This window comes from Salvelinus namaycush, chromosome 27 (assembly GCF_016432855.1).
Source record: "Salvelinus namaycush isolate Seneca chromosome 27, SaNama_1.0, whole genome shotgun sequence".
Lineage (NCBI taxonomy): Eukaryota > Metazoa > Chordata > Actinopteri > Salmoniformes > Salmonidae > Salvelinus > Salvelinus namaycush.
Window position 1 is genome coordinate 32,385,272 of NC_052333.1, and position 24,446 is coordinate 32,409,717.

The 24,446-nt window shown below is 44.7% G+C and overlaps 1 protein-coding gene across 1 annotated transcript in view; it reads right to left on the bottom strand.

Moving 5' to 3' along the window:
- LOC120022370 (microtubule-actin cross-linking factor 1-like) overlaps positions 1-24,446 on the bottom strand; it is a 273,215-nt gene that overhangs the window by 153,109 nt on the left and 95,660 nt on the right. The window contains exons 2-5 of the mRNA XM_038966262.1: positions 16,282-16,343; positions 8,307-8,396; positions 697-774; positions 1-46 (exon numbers count right to left, since the gene is read on the bottom strand). The exon at positions 1-46 is cut by the window's left edge and continues 47 nt beyond it. Of these exons, the coding sequence (XP_038822190.1) occupies positions 1-46; positions 697-774; positions 8,307-8,396; positions 16,282-16,343 (276 nt within the window). The remainder of the gene's footprint in view (positions 47-696; positions 775-8,306; positions 8,397-16,281; positions 16,344-24,446) is intronic.

Sequence of the window (24,446 nt, forward strand, 5' to 3'; positions counted from 1 at the left end):
GGTTGCCGTCTGTGATGTCGTCGTTCCGAATGTTCACCAGTTTGACCTGGAACATGTAGAACGGGAGGATTAAACAGCTGGCCGAGTGGTAAACTAATTAACGCTTTGACATAGACTAGGAAGCTGTAAGAGGACTGGAGTTGGGTACCCAGGTGCTCCATGTTATTAACTTCCTGTTCTCTATTGCAACGTTGAATACTACAAAGGGTGTGACTACCCTCCATATTCCGAGCGTCTTTCTCACATCAGTGCACATAAGAGCAATGAAACATGGAGAGGAAGCCACTGAAGGCTACCGAGATGAAGCCCGTGTCTAGTAAGAGCCGGTGTCTCTAAGAGAGAGGTGCAGCATTGGTTAGTGAGGTGTGACTGTGGTCATCTGGGAGTCCCAGTCATGCAGCGCTGACATATTGGGACAGGAGAGAGAGAGAGGTCACCTCAATGATTTTATTTATGGATGTGCTTTGTATGGGGTTTTTAGAAAATGGTCAAATAAACCAAAAGAAAAAAGAAAAAAAAACTATTCCCAAAAGCAGATGTGGTTGAATTTGGCTTAGTTCAATTCAATGTGTATTTCTGAGAGCATGAGTACCTGTTGAGATATTAAGTGGGTTGAGAGCGGCAGATGTGTGTCTGTGTGTGTCTGTGTGTGTGTGTGTGTGTGTGTGTGTGTGTGTGTGTGTGTGTGAGTTGTACCTGTCTCTGTTTGAGGAAGTCCAGGGCGATTTGAACATTCTGGAGCCGGTGAAATCGCATGCGACCCTTTTCCCTGGGCTGAAGAAGAGAACAGAAAAGATATCAAGGGGGGGAAACAAAATGAGATATTCTCACAGTCCCAATTCTGACCAGTGATAGAGATATAAGTGGTGAGAAGTGTCGTTCCCAATTCAAAGTGCAGTGAGCGGAAAACAATGCATAGGCCGCTGTAATGACATGGCATTATCCTAGAGGGCGCTGTCTTCAACAGTTGTCAAAGACATGCCAACAACCATCCTCACAGCAGAGCAGGAAACAACCCGGGAAAAACATTCTGCAAACAGGAAAATGTACATCTGCAAACCATGCTGGTTTAAACAGTCTAATACTTCCTCAAACACACACACTTTTTCACTGCCGCTCTCTCGAACACACACAATCCTTGGCTGGCTGGCTGGCTGGCTGGCTGACACACACACACACTGACAACACACACAGCAAAGCTGCTAGAAATGCAAGACGCAGGAGTGTGTGTGTCACACTGTGCTGGGCTGGGTTAGGCATACTGCAGTCAACAGTAGCAGCACTGAAGCAGCACTGTAGCAGGACTTTAAGGAGCACTCAGGCCAAACCAAGAACTCCATGCAGAGGAAGAGAGGTAAGGGAAGGTTCAGGGAGAAGATGCTGACCGTAGAAATGCTATTTAACCTTAAGATTTAGTCTGACTATCACTTTGTATTGCTTTTAGTGATGTGTGTGTGTGTGTGTGTGTGTGTGTAATGTTTGCACATGCGTCAAGCAACTGTGACTGAGAATGTGTGTGGTTGAATGGGAAAACGTTGAGAAAATGTGGGAGTGTGTAAATGTGTGTCTTGGAATGCCTATTCATAACTCCACTCGCATGCAGTCTTAACACACAGTCTATGGGGTGAGGATCAGCGTGAGGGTTGGGGGGGTCAAACATACTCCCTGAGCTCCTTCCTCTTCCTCCTCCCCCCCGAGTAAGATGAGCGGGGGGGCTCGGGACATACACACCCTCCTCAGCGAGGACACGCCCTTGAGCTGCTACCGTCCGGAGGGGTGGGGGGGGATGAGGAGAGCGAGAGAAGGATGAAAGAATTGTATGGAGGGATGAGGTGATGTTCCAAAAGAAAGAGGGAGGTAGAGGAGGAGGAAATGAAGTGCAGCTGGGGCAATAGGAAAGCCATATCAAAATGTAAACCGCTAACAGGCCAGCTTTAAAAAATATAGATTAAAAGAATTACAATCATTTAAAACACTCACCCCCCACAGTAACACACTCTCCCCCCCCCCCCCCCCCCCCCCCTCACAGTAACACACTCCCCCCCCCCCCCCCTCACAGTAACACACTCTCTCTCCCCCTCACAGTAACACTCTCCCCCCCCTCACAGTAACACACTCTCCCCCCCCTCACAGTAACACACTCTCTCTACCCCCCACAGCAACACACTCTCTCTACCCCCCACAGCAACACAGTCTCCCCCCCCCCCCATCATGTTAATACACCCGTCTGTCACAGAGTTACAGTGAGTCATCATGTTAATACACCTGTCTGTCACTGAGTTACAGTGAGTCATCATGTTAATACACCCGTCTGTCACTGAGTTACAGTGAGTCATCATGTTAATACACCCGTCGGTCACTGAGTTACAATGAGTCATGTTAATACACCCGTCTGTCACTGAGTTACAGTGAGTCATCATGTTAATACACCCGTCTGTCACTGAGTTACAATGAGTCATGTTAATACACCCGTCTGTCACTGAGTTACAGTGAGTCATCATGTTAATACACCTGTCTGTCACTGAGTTACAATGAGTCATCATGTTAATACACCCGTCTGTCACTGAGTTACAATGAGTCATCATGTTAATACACCCGTCTGTCACTGAGTTACAGTGAGTCATCATGTTAATACACCCGTCTGTCACAGAGTTACAGTGAGTCATCATGTTAATACACCCGTCTGTCACTGAGTTACAGTGAGTCATCATGTTAATACACCCGTCTGTCACTGAGTTACAGTGAGTCATCATGTTAATACACCTGTCTGTCACTGAGTTACAGTGAGTCATCATGTTAATACACCTGTCTGTCACTGAGTTACAGTGAGTCATCATGTTAATACACCCGTCTGTCACTGAGTTACAGTGAGTCATCATGTTAATACACCCGTCTGTCACTGAGTTACAATGACTCATCATGTTAATACACCCGTCTGTCCCTGAGTTACAGTGAGTCATCATGTTAATACACCCGTCGGTCACTGAGTTACAATGAGTCATCATGTTAATACACCTGTCTGTCACTGAGTTACAATGAGTCATCATGTTAATACACCCGTCTGTCACTGAGTTACAGTGAGTCATCATGTTAATACACCTGTCTGTCACTGAGTTACAGTGAGTCATCATGTTAATACACCCGTCTGTCACTGAGTTACAATGAGTCATCATGTTAATACACCCGTCTGTCACTGAGTTACAATGAGTCATCATGTTAATACACCCATCTGTCACTGAGTTACAGTGAGTCATCATGTTAATACACCCATCTGTCACTGAGTTACAGTGAGTCATCATGTTAATACACCTGTCTGTCACTGAGTTACAGTGAGTCATCATGTTAATACACCCATCTGTCACTGAGTTACAGTGAGTCATCATGTTAATACACCCGTCTGTCACTGAGTTACAATGAGTCATCATGTTAATACACCCGTCTGTCACTGAGTTACAGTGAGTCATCATGTTAATACACCTGTCTGTCACTGAGTTACAATGAGTCATCATGTTAATACACCCGTCTGTCACTGAGTTACAATGAGTCATCATGTTAATACACCCGTCTGTCACTGAGTTACAGTGAGTCATCATGTTAATACACCCGTCTGTCACAGAGTTACAGTGAGTCATCATGTTAATACACCCGTCTGTCACTGAGTTACAGTGAGTCATCATGTTAATACACCCGTCTGTCACTGAGTTACAGTGAGTCATCATGTTAATACACCTGTCTGTCACTGAGTTACAGTGAGTCATCATGTTAATACACCTGTCTGTCACTGAGTTACAGTGAGTCATCATGTTAATACACCCGTCTGTCACTGAGTTACAGTGAGTCATCATGTTAATACACCCGTCTGTCACTGAGTTACAATGACTCATCATGTTAATACACCCGTCTGTCCCTGAGTTACAGTGAGTCATCATGTTAATACACCCGTCGGTCACTGAGTTACAATGAGTCATCATGTTAATACACCTGTCTGTCACTGAGTTACAATGAGTCATCATGTTAATACACCCGTCTGTCACTGAGTTACAGTGAGTCATCATGTTAATACACCTGTCTGTCACTGAGTTACAGTGAGTCATCATGTTAATACACCCGTCTGTCACTGAGTTACAATGAGTCATCATGTTAATACACCCGTCTGTCACTGAGTTACAATGAGTCATCATGTTAATACACCCATCTGTCACTGAGTTACAGTGAGTCATCATGTTAATACACCCATCTGTCACTGAGTTACAGTGAGTCATCATGTTAATACACCTGTCTGTCACTGAGTTACAGTGAGTCATCATGTTAATACACCCATCTGTCACTGAGTTACAGTGAGTCATCATGTTAATACACCCGTCTGTCACTGAGTTACAATGAGTCATCATGTTAATACACCCGTCTGTCACTGAGTTACAATGAGTCATGTTAATACACCCGTCTGTCACTGAGTTACAGTGAGTCATCATGTTAATACACCTGTCTGTCACTGAGTTACAGTGAGTCATCATGTTAATACACCCGTCTGTCACTGAGTTACAATGACTCATCATGTTAATACACCCGTCTGTCCCTGAGTTACAGTGAGTCATCATGTTAATACACCCGTCGGTCACTGAGTTACAATGAGTCATCATGTTAATACACCCGTCTGTCACTGAGTTACAATGAGTCATCATGTTAATACACCCGTCTGTCACTGAGTTACAGTGAGTCATCATGTTAATACACCCGTCTGTCACAGAGTTACAGTGAGTCATCATGTTAATACACCCGTCTGTCACTGAGTTAGTGAGCCATCATGTTAATACACCTGTCTGTCACTGAGTTACAGTGAGTCATCATGTTAATACACCTGTCTGTCACTGAGTTACAGTGAGTCATCATGTTAATACACCTGTATGTCACTGAGTTACAGTGAGTCATCATGTTAATACACCTGTCTGTCACTGAGTTACAGTGAGTCATCATGTTAATACACCCGTCTGTCACTGAGTTACAGTGAGTCATCATGTTAATACACCCGTCTGTCACTGAGTTACAATGAGTCATCATGTTAATACACCCGTCTGTCACTGAGTTACAGTGAGTCATCATGTTAATACACCTGTCTGTCACTGAGTTACAGTGAGTCATCATGTTAATACACCCGTCTGTCACTGAGTTACAATGACTCATCATGTTAATACACCCGTCTGTCCCTGAGTTACAGTGAGTCATCATGTTAATACACCCGTCGGTCACTGAGTTACAATGAGTCATCATGTTAATACACCCGTCTGTCACTGAGTTACAATGAGTCATCATGTTAATACACCCGTCTGTCACTGAGTTACAATGAGTCATCATGTTAATACACCCGTCTGTCACTGAGTTACAGTGAGTCATCATGTTAATACACCCGTCTGTCACAGAGTTACAGTGAGTCATCATGTTAATACACCCGTCTGTCACTGAGTTAGTGAGTCATCATGTTAATACACCCGTCTGTCACTGAGTTACAGTGAGTCATCATGTTAATACACCCGTCTGTCACTGAGTTACAATGAGTCATCATGTTAATACACCCGTCTGTCACTGAGTTACAGTGAGTCATCATGTTAATACACCCGTCTGTCACTGAGTTACAGTGAGTCATCATGTTAATACACCCGTCTGTCACAGAGTTACAGTGAGTCATCATGTTAATACACCCGTCTGTCACTGAGTTAGTGAGCCATCATGTTAATACACCTGTCTGTCACTGAGTTACAGTGAGTCATGTTAATACACCCGTCTGTCACTGAGTTAGTGAGCCATCATGTTAATACACCTGTCTGTCACTGAGTTACAGTGAGTCATGTTAATACACCCGTCTGCCACTGAGTTACAGTGAGTCATGTTAATACACCCGTCTGTCACTGAGTTACAGTGAGTCATCATGTTAATACACCCGTCTGTCACTGAGTTACAGTGAGTCATCATGTTAATACACCTGTCTGTCACTGAGTTACAGTGAGTCATCATGTTAATACACCTGTCTGTCACTGAGTTACAGTGAGTCATCATGTTAATACACCTGTCTGTCACTGAGTTACAGTGAGTCATCATGTTAATACACCTGTCTGTCACTGAGTTACAGTGAGTCATCATGTTAATACACCTGTATGTCACTGAGTTACAGTGAGTCATCATGTTAATACACCCGTCTGTCCCTGAGTTACAGTGAGTCATCATGTTAATACACCCGTCGGTCACTGAGTTACAATGAGTCATCATGTTAATACACCCGTCTGTCACTGAGTTACAATGAGTCATCATGTTAATACACCCGTCTGTCACTGAGTTACAATGAGTCATCATGTTAATACACCCGTCTGTCACTGAGTTACAGTGAGTCATCATGTTAATACACCCGTCTGTCACAGAGTTACAGTGAGTCATCATGTTAATACACCCGTCTGTCACTGAGTTAGTGAGTCATCATGTTAATACACCCGTCTGTCACTGAGTTACAGTGAGTCATCATGTTAATACACCCGTCTGTCACTGAGTTACAATGAGTCATCATGTTAATACACCCGTCTGTCACTGAGTTACAGTGAGTCATCATGTTAATACACCCGTCTGTCACTGAGTTACAGTGAGTCATCATGTTAATACACCCGTCTGTCACAGAGTTACAGTGAGTCATCATGTTAATACACCCGTCTGTCACTGAGTTAGTGAGCCATCATGTTAATACACCTGTCTGTCACTGAGTTACAGTGAGTCATGTTAATACACCCGTCTGTCACTGAGTTAGTGAGCCATCATGTTAATACACCTGTCTGTCACTGAGTTACAGTGAGTCATGTTAATACACCCGTCTGCCACTGAGTTACAGTGAGTCATGTTAATACACCCGTCTGTCACTGAGTTACAGTGAGTCATCATGTTAATACACCCGTCTGTCACTGAGTTACAGTGAGTCATCATGTTAATACACCTGTCTGTCACTGAGTTACAGTGAGTCATCATGTTAATACACCTGTCTGTCACTGAGTTACAGTGAGTCATCATGTTAATACACCTGTATGTCACTGAGTTACAGTGAGTCATCATGTTAATACACCTGTCTGTCACTGAGTTACAGTGAGTCATCATGTTAATACACCCGTCTGTCACTGAGTTACAGTGAGTCATCATGTTAATACACCCGTCTGTCACTGAGTTACAATGAGTCATCATGTTAATACACCCGTCTGTCACTGAGTTACAATGAGTCATGTTAATACACCCGTCTGTCACTGAGTTACAGTGAGTCATCATGTTAATACACCTGTCTGTCACTGAGTTACAGTGAGTCATCATGTTAATACACCCGTCTGTCACTGAGTTACAATGACTCATCATGTTAATACACCCGTCTGTCCCTGAGTTACAGTGAGTCATCATGTTAATACACCCGTCGGTCACTGAGTTACAATGAGTCATCATGTTAATACACCCGTCTGTCACTGAGTTACAATGAGTCATCATGTTAATACACCCGTCTGTCACTGAGTTACAATGAGTCATCATGTTAATACACCCGTCTGTCACTGAGTTACAGTGAGTCATCATGTTAATACACCCGTCTGTCACAGAGTTACAGTGAGTCATCATGTTAATACACCCGTCTGTCACTGAGTTAGTGAGCCATCATGTTAATACACCTGTCTGTCACTGAGTTACAGTGAGTCATCATGTTAATACACCTGTCTGTCACTGAGTTACAGTGAGTCATCATGTTAATACACCCGTCTGTCACTGAGTTACAGTGAGTCATCATGTTAATACTGTAACTCAGTGACAGACGGGTGTATTAACATGATGACTCACTGTAACTCAGTGACAGACAGGTGTATTAACATGATGACTCACTGTAACTCAGTGACAGACGGGTGTGAGTCATCATGTTAATACACCTATCTGTCACTGAGTTACAGTGAGTCATCATGTGCTCCTAGCCTAGTCTTTATCTGCATCTGAAATGGCATCCTATTCCCTACATACTACACTAGTTCTGACCAGGGCCCATTGGCCTCCAGTCAAAGTTCTTCTTCTTAGAAAAGTTCAGATAGGGGCACAGGCATGTCCCTCAATGTAATATTGACATTGTTAGAGAACGATATGATTCAATATACCCAAGTTCACTTAAAGATCTGCTCTGAGGATGTCTTTCTCAACATGAGGGTGTCTGGAGGGTGTGTCTCAGGGTGTGGCACAGTATACCGGGGCATGACAGTGATGGTCGTCGAGGTGTGAAGGTTTGTGACCGGGTGAGTGTGTGTGTGTCTTACCAGGGTGACTCCAGAGAGGACCTCCAGGAGGGAGATCAAGTTGTGCCCATCTCTCAGGTCCTCGTACAGGTCTGTGATGTGCTTCCTCACCTGATGGAGAGGCAGAGAGAGAGAGGCAGAGAGAGAGAGGCAGAGAAAGAGAGAGGCGGAGAAGAAAAAAAAGAGCAAAAGAGAGGGGGGAAAAAAGATGAGTGTTAATTACGTACTCATCCTGTTCATATCATCCCAGTGTTTACAAAGCATTGTTGACAGAAGCAACACCGCTAGGGACTTTAGTTTCCAGGACGACAAAACACGTGCTCCGGCTGTGACCCCATGTGACGTCTTGGCCCAGGGTGTCCGGGGACAACCGTTGGCACGGCGACTCCGCAGCTTTGGCAGGCCTATTTCATCACCTTGTGTGTGAAAATGGGCCATCTTTTCAGACCGTGCTGATGGACTCCCAATGTCTAGGCTAAAAACTGTAGCTAAGAACCAGGAATTAAAAGAGGGAGAGAAAAAGAAGCAAGGATGAGAGAGATGAGAGGCTGGACATTTAGAGAGAAGAGAGGCTGGACATTTAGAGAGAAGAGAGGCTGGACATTTAGAGAGAGGAGAGGCTGGACATTTAGAGAGAGGAGAGGCTGGACATTTAGAGAGAGGAGAGGCTGGACATTTAGAGAGAAGAGAGGCTGGACATTTAGAGAGAAGAGAGGCTGGACATTTAGAGAGAGGAGAGGCTGGACATTTAGAGAGAGGAGAGGCTGGACATTTAGAGAGAGGAGAGGCTGGACATTTAGAGAGAGGAGAGGCTGGACATTTAGAGAGAGGAGAGGCTGGACATTTAGAGAGAGGAGAGGCTGGACATTTAGAGAGAGTAGAGGCTGGACATTTAGAGAGAGTAGAGGCTGGACATCTAGAGAGAGTAGAGGCTGGACATCTAGAGAGAGGAGAGGCTGGACATTTAGAGAGAGGAGAGGCTGGACATTTAGAGAGAGGAGAGGCTGGACATTTAGAGAGAAGAGAGGCTGGGCATTTAGAGAGAAGAGAGGCTGGGCATTTAGAGAGAGGAGAGGCTGGGCATTTAGAGAGAAGAGAGGCTGGACATTTAGAGAGAGGAGAGGCTGGACATTTAGAGAGAGGAGAGGCTGGACATTTAGAGAGAGGAGAGGCTGGACATTTAGAGAGAGGAGAGGCTGGACATTTAGAGAGAGGAGAGGCTGGACATTTAGAGAGAGGAGAGGCTGGGCATTTAGAGAGAGGAGAGGCTGGACATTTAGAGAGAGGAGAGGCTGGACATTTAGAGAGAGGAGAGGCTGGACATTTAGAGAGAGGAGAGGCTGGACATTTAGAGAGAGGAGAGGCTGGACATTTAGAGAGAGGAGAGGCTGGACATTTAGAGAGAGGAGAGGCTGGACATTTAGAGAGAGGAGAGGCTAATTACTAACCATGACTTGTGGTTTAACCCGAGGCAGAGATACAGAGATGAAACTTTTTGTCTTACTTTCATGAGACATCCTCATGACACTAAAAACACCACATTACACCCCCCCCCCCATAAAATCTCTTCACCCACCACAACCTCCACGCAATTAGATTACAAAAGCACATCTAACCGGAGAGAGACACACAGAGAGGAAATAAGGATGACAGGGAGATGTATAAACATGAGGAGAACAGATAAAAAGCTGAGTGAAGGAGGCCGTTGAGTGTAATATAAACATTTGAATAGGCTTTGGTTCCTAGAAGACAGAGATGATGGACGAGCGATTCATTACGAGGAGACGTAGACACTCTTGCTTGTGTTCTATCCTTGGTCTGCGTTGAGTGACGGATAACCTAAGAACATTATTCGGAGATAGAAAACAAAACTGAGAGAAACAAAAGGTAGCCTTAAAAAAAGAGGACAGGAGTCGTCCGTGTGAAACGATGGTGCAGGTCAACGCAGCCCTATCACAGACCTGAGGGATTAAACTCCCACAGTGCTGTTTGGTTACCTGGAGTGATTGACAGCTGAAAGGGAGGAGCTTGAGGCTGAGGAGTGTATGTGTCCCGAGACGGACTTAAATTCTATTGGCTGCGGTGAAGTGTTTGATTTAAACTGGAGTCCTCTTGTGCTATGGCTAGAGCCATGGTAGACCAAGACTGATCTCAGCACCCAGAATTACCTTAAACCGTCAAGGATCACATTCACAACACAAATATGTGTGAGGACCACAGTGCGACATCGCATTACACAACGCAGTCCAGAAAACTGCACGAGCTGTAAAAAAGTCAACATTTCACTGCATTTCAACCCTGAACTGCAACAGCGTAAATTCCACATTCTTCCAGCAGAGGGCGGATTGTGCCTTTTAATCTCAGAATCCAAACACAAAAATGGGCCTACTCTGAGTTCTGTTGTTCAATGGTCAGCTCTCCCCCCTGGGCACATCTCAATACTCCAATCCCACATAAGATTACAACTAACGAGATAAGACATCTGGAAACTTTATTCACATCCTTCTGTTGCCCTGCTCTCTCCTTTAATCTCTCCCTCTGCTTTCTTTTAGTCTCTCCCTCTCTCCAGTTCTCTCCATATCTCTTTCTTGCTCTCCCTCTCTCACACCCTCTATCCTTCTGTGAAAGGGGCATGGCCTAAGGGTGTGATGAAAAAGAGGGGATGTGCAATTTAGTCTTAATAACAGATACACTATATATACAAAGAAGTATGTGGATTCGGCTATTTCGGCCACACCCGCCGCTGACAGGTTACATAATCACATTTTGGAATGAGATGTTCAACGAGCAGGTGTCCACATACTATTTGAATATAGTGTATCATGATGGGGGTAGTTACCACTTCTGATTGGAAATGATGATCTCTTGTACAATAACACAGAGCAGGGGGGAGAAAGAGAGGGGGAGAGAGAGGGAGAAGGAGAGAAGAGACACAGGAGAGAAACACAGAGACAGCGAGAGAGGAGAGCACAAGAGGGAAAGGTGGAAAGACAGACAGATGGAGAGACAGGAGAGAGAGAGAGAGGAGAGCGCAAGAGAGAGAGAGGAGAGAGCGCGAGAGAGAGAGGAGAGAGCGCGAGAGAGAGAGGAGAGAGCGCGAGAGAGAGAGGAGAGAGCGCGAGAGAGAGAGGAGAGAGCGCGAGAGAGAGAGGAGAGAGCGCGAGAGAGAGAGGAGAGAGCGCGAGAGAGAGAGGAGAGAGCGCGAGAGAGAGAGGAGAGAGCGCGAGAGAGAGAGGAGAGCGCGCGAGAGAGAGGAGAGCGCGCGAGAGAGAGGAGAGCGCGCGAGAGAGAGGAGAGCGCGCGAGAGAGAGGAGAGCGCGCGAGAGAGAGGAGAGCGCGCGAGAGAGAGGAGAGCGCGCGAGAGAGAGGAGAGCGCGCGAGAGAGAGGAGAGCGCGCGAGAGAGAGGAGGTTGCAAGAGACAGGAGAGCCGGAGAAAGAGACAGACACACAGAGACACAGAGAGACAGAGAGACAGAGAGAGGCCACCTTCGCTCAATTTACTGGACCCATTTCTCTGCCTCTCAGATTCAAAAAGCAATATTCTTCCCTATTCAATCAATACCACAGCTACCTGCCTTGTCTGGCATAGGTCCACTGTATGTGTGTGTCTAAGGGCCAGTTGTCTGGTATAGGTCCACTGTATGTGTGTGTCTAAGGGCCAGTTGTCTGGTATAGGTCCACCGTATGTGTGTGTCTAAGGGCCGGTTTCCCAGACACAGATTATGCCTAGTTCTGAGCTGAAAAGCCATTTAAATGGAGATTCTCCATTTAGTATGCTTATTAGTCCAGTATTAGGTTAAATCTGTGTTTGGGAAACCGGCCCTAGTTGTGTCATTGCGTTCCTGGCAAGCTGTCAACACAGGTCCCTAAAACCACAGTTCACAGTGAGGGCAGTGTTTATATGGATGTGTGTTTGATCTGTACACACACACTCCCAGAGGCAGCCATACACACGGACCTGACCACATGACGACACGCACCCCGACCACAGCCACCTGTCTGTCAGCTGATGTGAGGAGATTGGTTGCATGATAAACATGGGTGCAGTCCGGTGATTGTCAGTGTGAACGGCGAGAGCCAAGACAAACACAGGAACAGGTAGACCGACTGGGTGATGTCACTTGTACTCTGTCAGCATCTCTACTGAACCGCCATGAGCTCTGTGCTACGTAAACACCTGCGCCCGGGTGGAACGTCAACAGTATACAGGAACTAGACTGATAGGACAGGAATAGAAAAAGGAACATGCATGATTCATTCTATTCCATACTAGACTACAAGAGACTGAAGACGTATCGCTTTAGGTCAAGGTTTTTCCCCACATTTTGTTACATTACAGAAGTATTAATTACAGAAGTAATCCTCCTCAATCTACACACAATAACTTTTGCAAATGGATTAAAAATAACAAAAACATAAATATTTACATAAGTATTCAGACCCTTTGCTATGAGACTCGGTATTGTGCTCAGGTGCATCCTGTTTACATTGATCATCCTTGAGATGTTTCTACAACCTGATTGGAGTCCACATGTGATACATTCAATTGATAGGACATGATTTCGAAAACCCACCCTCCTGTCTATATAAGGTCCCACAGTTGACAGTGAATGTCAGAGCAAAAACCAAGCCATCAGGTCGAAGGAATTGTCCGTAGAGCTCCGAGACAGGATTGTGTCGAGGTACAGATCTGGGGAAGGGTACCAAAACATTTCTGCAGCATTGAAGGTCCCCAAGAACAGTGGCCTCCATCATTCTTAGCTGGAAGAAGTTTGGAACCACCAAGACCCTTCCTAGCACTGGCCACACGGCCAAACTGAGCAATCGGGGGAGAAGGGCCTTGGTCAAAAATCCGATGGTCAATGACAGAAATTCAGAGTTCCTCTGTGGAGATGGGAGAACCTTCCAGAAGAACAACCATCTCTGCAGCAATCCATCAATCAGGCCTTCATGGTAGAGTGGCCAGACAGAAGACACTCCTCAGTAAAAGGCACATGACAGCCCACTTGGACAAACAAGATTCTCTGGTCTGATAAAACCAAGATTGAACTCTTTGGCCTGAATGCCAAGTGTCACATCTGGAGGAAACGAAGCACCGCTCATCACGAGGCCAATACTATCCCTACGGTGAAGCTTGGTGGTAGCAGCATCATGCTGTGGGGATGTTTTTCAGTGACAGGGACTGGGAGACTAGTCAGGATCGAGCAAAGTACAAAAGAGATCCATGATGAAAACCTGCTCCAGAGCGCTCAGGACCTGACTGGGGCGAAAGTTCACCTTCCAACAGGACAACGACCCTAAGCACACAGCCAAGACAACGCAGGAGTGGCTTCGGGACAAGTCTCTGAATGTCCTTGAGTGGCCCAACCAGATCCGACTTGAACTCGTTCAAACATTTCTGGAAAGACCTGAAAATAGCTGTGCAGCAACGCTCCCGATCCAACCTGAAAGAGCTTGAGAGGATCTGCAGAGAAGAATGGGAGAAACTCCCCAAATATAGGTGTGCCAAGCTTGTTGCGTCATATCCAAGAAGACTCGAGGCTGTAATCGCTGCCAAAGGTGCTTCAACAAAGTACTGAGTAAAGGGTCTGAATACTTATGTAAATGTGAATTTCCAGTTTAGTTTCTTTTAGATAAATTTGCCAAAATTGTTGCGAGAAAAAAAACAATGTAATCAATTTTAGAATAAGGCTGTAACGTAACAAAATGTTGAAAAGGTTTAAGAGTCTTTCCCAATGCACAGCAACACCTCCCCCATAAGCATTTCTGTCTCTTCTATAGATGTTGTATCCTTATATTGCTACTGCTGTATCATCAAATTAATTATCTAAGTGAGTCTCAGAAATGGCTAATATATGAATGTTATCTGATGTTAGCAAGTTATTGATTTTTAATTAACCTAATTTCTAAGACTACATATATTTAATATGAGCTATGTTCAGCCCTTTCCTGCGTAGCTTAGAGATGGTAATGCTATGGAAAAGAGCAAGCAAAGCAAGAGGGAAAAAAACAAACATTCAGCAGTCCATTAATTAGTTGGTGTGTGTAAGGAGTCGCCACTTCACTGTTGACGTTGAGACTGGTGTTTTGCGGGTACTATTTAATGAAGCTGCCAGGTGAGGACTTGAGGAGTCTGTTTCTCAAACTAGACACTAATGTACGGGTCCTCTTGCTTGAATCAATCCCAGAACAAAGGACCTTGTGAAGATGCTGGAGGAAACAGGTACAAAAGTATCTATATCCACATAACCTGAAAGGCCGCTCAGCAAGGAAGAAGCCACTGCTCCAAAACCGCCATAAAAAAAGCCAGACTACGGTTTGCAACTGCACATGGGGACAAAGATCGTAGTTTTTGGAGAAATATCCTCTGGTCTGATGAAACAAAAATAGAACTGTTTGGCCATAACGACCATCGTTATGTTTCGAGGAAAAAGGGGGAGGCTTGCAAGCAGAAGAACACCATCCCAACTGTGAAGGACAGGGGTAGCAGCATCATGTTGTGGGGGTGCTTTGCTGCAGGAGGGACTGGTGCACTTCACAAAATAGATGGCATCATGAGAAGAAAAAATATATCCAATATATCCAATTTAACAACAACTCAAAACATCAGTCAGGAAGTTAAAGCTTGGTCAGAAATGGGTCTTCCAAATGGACAATGACCCCAAGCATACTTCCAAAGTTGTGGCAAAATGGCTTAAGGACAACAAAGTCAAGGTATTGGAGTGGCCATCACAAAGCCCTGACCTCAATCCTATAGAAAATGTGTGGGCAGAACTGAAAAAGCGTGTGCGAGCAAGGAGGCCTACAAACCTGGCTCTGTCAGGAGGAATGGGCCAAATTCACCCAGCTTATTGTGTGAAGTTTGTGGAAGGCTACCTGAAACGTTTGACCCAAGTTAAACAATTTACAGGCAATGCTACCAAATACTAATTGAGTGTATGTAAACTTCTGACCCACTGGGAATGTGATGAAAGAAATAAAAGCTGAAATAAATAATTCTCTCTACTATTATTCTGACATTTCACATTCTTAAAATAAAGTGGTGATCCTAACTGACCTAAAACAGGGATTTTTTTACTAGGATTAAATGTCAGGAATTGTAAAAAACTGAGTTTAAATGTATTTGGCTAAGGTGTATGTAAACTTCTGACTTCAACTGTATGTATGTATATATCCTTTCATGAGCTGGACTGCCTGTCTTTGCAATTAAAAAAATTCCTGTTTGCGCTCCATAGCCTACTTAGCTAGCAACCTCCATGGAAATTCGCTATTACTTCTAATTGTGTTAGCATTCTGGTGATAGACGTCCAATGGGCTTTTTTGCGTTTTTTTTGGGGCGCCCCCTTATGTACTAAACCGGTAATACCGTAAACCCCGGGATGAAAGAAGGACAGTATGTCGATATAAAAATTGGAATACCGCCCAACCCTAACAGACCGACTTAATTTTTAATAAATACTTTAGATAAGTCGTAGAGAGAGAGAGAGAGAAAGAGCACCCAGACATACAGACAAAAAGAGAAAGAGAAAGTCCGGAACAAACAAGCACCAAGACCGACAACCCCATACAGACAACAGCCCTGAGACAGACAAAGTCATTACTTCCAGTCATAATGCCAATGAGAGATAAACTATTACATTAATTTAATGCCAGACAGACACAGTAATATCACATGGTCACCTCAGCCTGCTACTACCTCTAATCATACTGTTAGAAAAAATAACAACAGCCTTATTAACTCAGTGCATCTGCTCTCACAGAGTAATGAGAAGAATGTTAGCCAGACACAGGCACACAGTAAGCAAAAACTGAGTCAGTGCTGGAGGCACTGTGTGGAATTTAACAAATAATCTAGCACCACTATTCTACTTGATACATTTCTATGATATAATTTCTATGAGTCACAATCTGTCTCTGCTTGTGTGTGTGTGTGTGCCCAATTGCACCACAACCCCCCACCAACCCCCAAAATGATGCTGCGATTCTGTACTGTACCTTGATGAGATGTTTGTTCACCCATTTCATGAACGTTTTCTTCTGCACCCTGTCTCGCTCATCTGGAGAAGAAAAGAGGGAGCAAGAGGGAGAAAAAGGAGAGAGTTCATTATATAACACGTATAGTGCAGCGTCATTCCTCAGCACTGTATTTTTTAGAGACGCACTCTCCATCGCCCTGAAACACTTTGTGACACTCTATAGTGAAGCGGTCTGGTAGCCTGGGAGTGCAGCGTTTAGTCAGATTTAACCAGGCTAGCTGTCTGGTTCAGACAGTGTTCTACTAAATCTATTTGTCTGAACTGGAGGACTCAACAGCGATGTCTGCTGCCTTGGTAGCGTCTGGAAGAAATGTGCCTCGTCATGCCTTTGTTTTGTGCGAGAAGTACATTTGTTGACACTGCAGCGTCATTCTACCCAGCTACAGTAAACTCCATCGAGGAACAATGATCCTATTATATCAATTAACCTCAGTCAAATTATAGGCTAGTGAGCTAACCTCTGGACCTAAACAGTGATTTTGGAAGAATTGATGAGGAGAAAATAAGGTAATGGCTTGATATTGACAGTAATGTGGGTTGCATAGTGAATAGGAGTGTTGACAAGTCCTTTACATGTTCTCTCATTCACAAAGTTCACTCTGCCAAAGACTGACGGACATAGAGCTGCTAATAGATTATCCTTATACACACCCTCCCCTTTTGTTCACACTCCACGACTCAATTGTGAACCATCTTTTACGCGAGTGCGCGCTTATTCAATAACGCCAAATAATGTACTCAAGCTTTCCCTCTCACTCACTCTTTTTCCATCACACACACACACTTTTTTTCCCTCTATCATCCTATTTCGGTTTGGCTGTTCTGAGCTCAGTTCAGACCGCGTCATCCAGAGGCCAGAGGAGTAACACAGCGATGCCCAGAATAGAGCCTGATGGCAGGCTTCGTTGCTGTTATCTCCCCCTCCCCCACAGCCCATGGAGCCTCCTCTTCTCATATCTGGGTCTCTATGTATGGCATGCAAACGGGTAGCTCTGCGTTTCCTGCCTTCCTGTTCATACCCGACTCCCTCCAATGGAATGCCTCTTCCCTCTTTGCCAGATAGTAACAACCAGGGAATGTTAGAAAGTACATAAATTGTGGAGGTATTTAACAGCTAACGTGATTTGAACCTCTACCCAAAACCCACATACAAAACTGTATATCTTAACCTCCTATAATGAGAATATATCATATTTGGCAATATTAACACACTTGTTCTTTATAGCATGGCTACCTAGTGACTGCTTTCTCCCCTTCTCTGCTTTGCGCCAACCAATCAGTTAGTAGTTCCTGCTAATAGTTCCTGCTGGTACTTCCCCAACTCGACACTAATAGGCTCCACAGCTGATGTGGTTGCTGTGGTGACGCTATGACACCGAGCGGCCATGCGGAGGGAGATAGTTTTTAATGTGGTGTGTAACGTATGTAGACCTGTGTGAACGCACACACTCTCTCGCACACGTTTCCCAGTTCGCAAACACAAGTGGTCTTAGTGAGCTTTTATATCTGTTTGCGGCCTCTTTTTGATAACGGCAGACTGATATTTGACGAGACTGCACTTCAAAAGCTTGTCTGTTCAAACAATATTTTTAGTGGTCAAACACCTGAACGCAGTCAACCCCAGTGCTGACACACACACACACACACATATACACTATATGACTCATTATGAACATGAGGGGGGCAAGCCCAAGGAACACACACACGCATTTCAACATGCTCTTTTGCTAAATTGTTTCAACAGGAAAGCATGCTTCAGTTAACAAACCTGCTAAGCTAGCCTAGCCCGCTCAGTAGAAACACTATGCTTTCTTTGCGACATTTAGGTTAGGCTCTGTAGTCAAAAAAATCTGCTATTGGTGACAGTATACAGTGCCTTCGGAAAAGAATTCAGACCCCTTCACATTTTTCACATTTTGTTACTTTACAGCCTTATTCTAAAATGGATTTTTTTTAAAAATGTATTTCCTCAATCTACACACAATACCCCATAATGACAAAGCGAAAACAGGTTTTTAAAATGTTTTGCAAATGTATAAAAAAGAGAAAACCCTTACTTAAATAAGTATTCAGACCCTTTGTTATGAGACTCGAAATGTAGCTCAGGTGTATCCTGTTTCCATTCATCATCCTTGAGATGTTGGTACAACTTGATTGGATTCCAGCTGTGGTAAATTCAATTGATTGGACATGATTTGAAAAGGCACCCAACTGTCTAGATAAGGTTCACAGATGACAGTGCACGTCAGAGCAAAAACCAAGCCACAAGGTCGAAGGAATTGTCCGTAGAGCTCCGAGACAGGATTATGACGAGGCACAGATCTGGGGAAGGGTACCAAAAAATGTCTGCAGCATTGAAGGTCCCCTAGAACACAGGGGTCCGCCATCATTCTTAAATGGAAGAAGTTTGAAACCACCAAGAGCTGGCCGCTCAACCAAACTGAGCAATTTGGGGAGAAGGGCCTTGGACAAGGAGGTGACAGGATGGTCACTGACAGAGCTCTAGAGTTCCTTTGTGGGTATGGGAGAAACTTCCAGAAGGACAACTATCTCTGCAGCACTCCATCAATAAGGCCTTTATGGTAGAGTGACCAGACGGAAGCCACTCCTCAGTAAAAGGCACATGACAGCCCGCTTGGAGTTTGCCAAAAGGCACCTAAAGACTCTCAGACCATGAGAAACAAGATTCTCTGGTCTGATAAAACCAAGACTGAACTCTTTGGCCTGAATGCCAAGCGTCACGTCTGGGGGAAACCTGGCACCATCCCTACGGTGAAGCATGTTGGAGGCAGCAACATGCTATGGGGATGTTTTTCAGCGGCAGGGACCTGGAGACTAGTCAGCATTGAGGCAAAGATGAACAGATCAAAGTACAGAGAGATCCTTGATGAAAACCTGCTCCAGAGCACTCAGGACCTCAGACTGGGGTGAACGACCCTAAGCACACAGCCAAGACAATGCATGAGTGGCTTTGGGACAAGTCTCTGAATGTCCTTGAGTGGCCCAGCCAGATCCTGGACTTGAACTTGATCGAACATCTCTGAAGAGACCTGAAAATAGCTGTGCAGCATCACTCCCCATCCAACCTGACAGAGCTTGAGAGGATCTGCAGAGAAGAATGGGAGAAACTCCTCAAATACAGGTGTGCCAAGCTTGTAGCGTCATATCCAAGAAGACTCGAGACTGTAATCGCTGCCAAAGATGCTTCAAAGTACTGAATAAAAGGGTCTGAATACTTATGCAAATGCAATATGTATTTATTTTTTTATAAATTAGCTAAATTACGAAAAACCTATTTTTGCTTTGTCATCATGGGGCATTGTGTGTAGATTTAGGGGAAAAAACTATGTAATCATTTTTACAATAAGGCTGTAACCTAACAAAATGTGGGGAAAAATCAAGGCGTCTGAATACTTTCCGAAGGCACTGTATAAAAAAAGCATGGTGCCCCCTAGAGGTTGAGACAGGAATTAACATGGTGCGCCACATTGACAACTGCTAGTGGGGACACGTCCATTGCCACTGAACTGTGATGGAGTTATATTATTAGCCTAAATTGTGACTATTAATTTTACTAATCACATAAGGAAATCATAACTTTCATAAGTATGCAAATGGAATGCTTTGCATTTCTTGAGGTGAAAATGTACTTCCCCAAACTTGAGACTCACGTGCCTATGAGCACGACAGTTAGACCTAGGTTGTTTCTATGCTAATGTTGTGCCCCTCCACCCAGTCGGCTATGTCGATGACCGCGGTATGACACGCCAATCACCGACACCCGAAATTCCATGACAGTCGCAGCCCTATTGCCATGGGAAGAGCCTACAAACCAACAAGGTGGTTGGTGTGTGTGCTGTGTTTGTATGTGTGACAGCCACAGAGAGGCACACATTTCACCACACAGAGAGACCTTGTTCAGCGTTATACACCCCTCCACACTGTCCAAATACAACACACAGATATTACGCTCACGCACTACCACTACTGTCTTCACACTATAAACAACATTGGTTAATTATAGTGCACAAACAGCACAAGGAGTTGTCAACAGTACAGACAACTCTACCAGCGTACAAAACACAGGACACACACGATAACAGCCTACACACACACACACACACACATTTTATTACGCCTATGTGAACACTTTCCGACTGTACAATGCTTGACACATGCATACTCTAAGTGATAAGGCCCGAGAAGCCAGTGTTTGGAGGATATATTGGCACGGGTGTTGTTAGGCCCGAGACGATGTTGAATGCGGTTTTAACCAATCAGCATTCGGGATGAGACCCACCTGTTGTATAAAGTTGCATAGAAACACATACGGTCTCTCTCAGAAACACACGCATTACACTTTACATGAACCAACCCGAACCGGCACTGACCTGCACAGCACATGAGCGAGTGCAGGTGAGCATTGAGGCTGCACTCGTTACGGTAGTCCTGCCACATCCTTCTCTTTACCGTTCCACCTCTCTGTATTTCCTTCCTCTTTCCTTTACCTGGCTCCTACAAGCACTTTCTCATTTCTCCCCCAGTGCAAGTCCACATGTGTCATTCCAAAGTCAGGTATCAAACCAGAGAGGCAATGTAAACAAATTGCTATTCCAGTTTCCACAAATGTCAAAAAAAAGAGTCTACTCCAATGAATTTGATTCTCCCAAAAATTGACTAGTCTCCCGCCGTCTCAGGCAAGCAGAGGGACGTATTTCTGGGTCGCCTCTTTCTTTCTGTCGCTCCCTTGTTCCCTCTCTCCTTCCGCCAGTCCTGCTGTCGCTGCCATTTCAAAACTCTAGGCCAGCTCTCTTTCGCCGGAGCAGTCACACGTGTGTGTCAAAGTCACAGGTTGCCCCTCTCCCCGGCAAATAAGGACCGCCTCTCCAAGGTTCTTCCACTCTTGTTCTCTCGCCCTCCCTCAGGCACTCCTGTCCCCTGCTACCTCACTGGTCTGACGCATAGTCTCTCTCTCCTTCTCGTTCACACTATTCCTGGTGCAAGACAGACACCTTGTGAACTAACATGCAGTTGTCAAGCTGTGGCTCTGCAGAGCAGGTTCAGAGCTGCGGTTCTCCCTCTTTCACGCAGCCTCTCTCTCTCTCTCGCTCTTTAAAAGTCTCTGCAGTCCTCCGGTTGAGATTCGTATCCTGTCGAGATGTGGCAACAGCAGGTTGAGGAAACTGTCTGCCGTTGACACTTGTAAATGAGATGGTTTTTCCTTCTTCGGTCTTCGAGAGCAAAGGAAGTAAGTACTTGTAGAGAAACGGTTGGTTGAGGTAGATGATAAGGAAGTCAAAAAGAGAACGTGCTCGTTTATAGTCCTGGAAGGTGTCCCTTTATGATGATGTCATCCACTCAAGCAATCGGCAGACTCCAGTGTTTTGATTCCAGTCGGTTGCCATGTGAACACACACACACCTCCCTGACTAACAGAAACCAGACACTGCTAGCTCTAGACTGTAACCAAGATCAATATCATCTTTTGCTTTCTCTTTCCTCTTTATTGGCCTGGGAACAAAAATGTACCACAAACCCAGAAGAAACCCCCTGGCTGTCCAGTGCAGAGACACCAGTCGTGGTGCTTTCTGCCAGTGAGTGTTTTATGCGGGTTTAAGACCTCTCGTCTGATCACAAAAAGATCTGCAAAGCCTTGTGGTGTCATCTGATTGAATAAATACAGGAAAGCAGCCCGAGACCGAGAGAGAGAGAAAGAGAGAGAACCCTACTTCAGATAATCATAATAATCTGAGTAGCAGCCTTGGTCAATGAGATATTTGTATCATTCTATGCTTTGGGTAAGGGCTGTGGTGTGTATGAGCAGGTCAGATTTCTTGACTCCTCTCCAGGCTGGTTCTATGCAGACTGGCAAAAGCACCAGCTACCAGTAAACAAGAAGGGTCTTCAGCGTAGAACCACCCTCCCATGGAACCACACACACAGCCACTAACATTCACAGACCGGAACAAAAACACTTTTGTCTCAGCACTCTAAATCCCCAGCGTTGACTGCGTTTCTATGACTAAGCATTCCCAAGATACAACGGCATTTTCCCTTAAAATCTGTCGATGCTGCAGAGATAAGAGTCAAAACCTTTCAAAATGCCAGCCCCTACAATAACTTCTGCACCGTCATGGTTCAATTTAAGCAACAGTAACTAAATCAATAGTAGTACTGGAACGGTGAGTCAGCAAAAACCGCTGCAGCAACTTTTAAGCTTCGTTGAACAACACTGTGAAGGCCTATGAAGACACGAGATGAACAGTGCCATTAGCACTAAGAGTCAGCGGGAGACGTCACAGCAATGGCTGCCCTGTCCACACGCTGGTTTTAAATCTGTAGTTTCTTACGGAAATACTAAGACCTATAGTTTCGCATACAAAAGAGCTGGACACGACACACCTAGTCGGCCCCAACGGCAGCAGTGACGCGCACACACTCGTGACACACAACGACAGCACACTCTGTTGGAACGGTCCAAAACACACTCGTCCTCTCCTCCTCTTCCTGACGGTGTGTCACTCAAGTAGCCTTGTTTTCCTCCTTCTATAGTGACCTCTTTAATCTCTCCACATATCCAATCCTCATCTCTCGTTCTTTTTTTGTTCTGTGCCTTTCCATCTGTTCACTCCACTCTTATTTTTAAGGATGATTCTCTCCTGCGTTTATAGAGCGAGAGAGCTGTTCCTTTGCTCCGTTTCTCCCTCGGCCTTCCAAACTATAAATACCAGACAGAGCTTACGCTCTTAACGCCACGCAGTATGCTTATCCCTCGCTCCCTCCCTCCATCCCTCGCTCTCTCTCGCTCTCCCTCTCCCTCCCTCGCTCTCTCTCTCTCCCTCGCTCTCTCTCTCTCCCTCGCTCTCTCTCTCTCGCTCTCTCTCTCTATCACATCTAATCTCTCTCCCCTCATCGCTCCACTCCTCCAATTAAACAGAGGAAGTCACCGCTCCCCAAGTTCTCTTCTTCCTGCTGCTGTTCGAATCAATCTTCTTCTCTCTTCTCCATGTTTTAGTGTGATCTCATTCCATTTTCCTTGCACTTTCTCCCTTCCCACACAGTCATCAAAATGTCCCAGAGTTGTTCATCGCTCTCCTTCTCCGTCAGCAGTGGCTGGTACAACTTCCTCCTCTCTTCACATCTAGCCCTCTCCATCCTCTTTACTATGACCATATAGGCCTTATAAATAGTCAATTAACTCCTATAGCAAATCTTAAAATCAACCACACCATGACATGAAGTGATATTCCCCAAAATATACACCTGCAATATTCACAAATTTCCAAACCACTCGTATCAAATAACTGCGTTTCCAAACCTGTGTCGATACTCCACACCTGTACGCATCATAATCCTTCCCCAATTACCAGGGCTCCCCTGGTAGCTCTCTGGAGGAGCGGTCATCAGATTAGCATAGATTGAATTTGGGCTCCTTGTGCCTTGTAAAGACTCTGATAATGGGCATGTGTAAATCTTATTAGGACTGCAACATCTGGAGGACATGCTGTGTATCTACGTTTAGGACAACCGGCGCAATGCGGACACGTTTGGTTTCGTAAGGTTATGTCTGCAGTCGATCAGTCAAAACACACAGTACCAGTCAAAAGTTTGAACACACCTAGTCATTCAAGGGTTTTTCTTAATTTTTTTACTATTTTCTACATTGTAGAATAATAGTGAAGACATCAAAAATATGAAATAACACGTATGGAATCATGTAGTAACCAAACAAAATGTTAAACAAAATCAAAATATATTTTATATTTGAGATTCTTCAAAGTAAACACCCTTTGCCTTGGTGACAGCTTTGCACACTTTTGGCATTCTCTCAACCAGCTTCATGAGGTAGTCAACTGGAATGCATTTCAATTAATAGGTGTGCCTTGTTAAAAGTGAATGTGGAATTTCTTTCCTTAATTTGTTTGAGCCAATTACTTGTGACAAGGTGGGGGGGTAAACAGAAGATGGCCCTATTTGGTAAAACACCAAGTGCATATTATGGCAAGAACAACTCAAATAAGCAAAGAGAAACGACAGTCCATCATTACTTCAAGACATGAAGGTCAGTCAATACGGAACATTTTAAGAACTTTGAAAGTTTCTTCAAGTGTTGCAAAAACCATC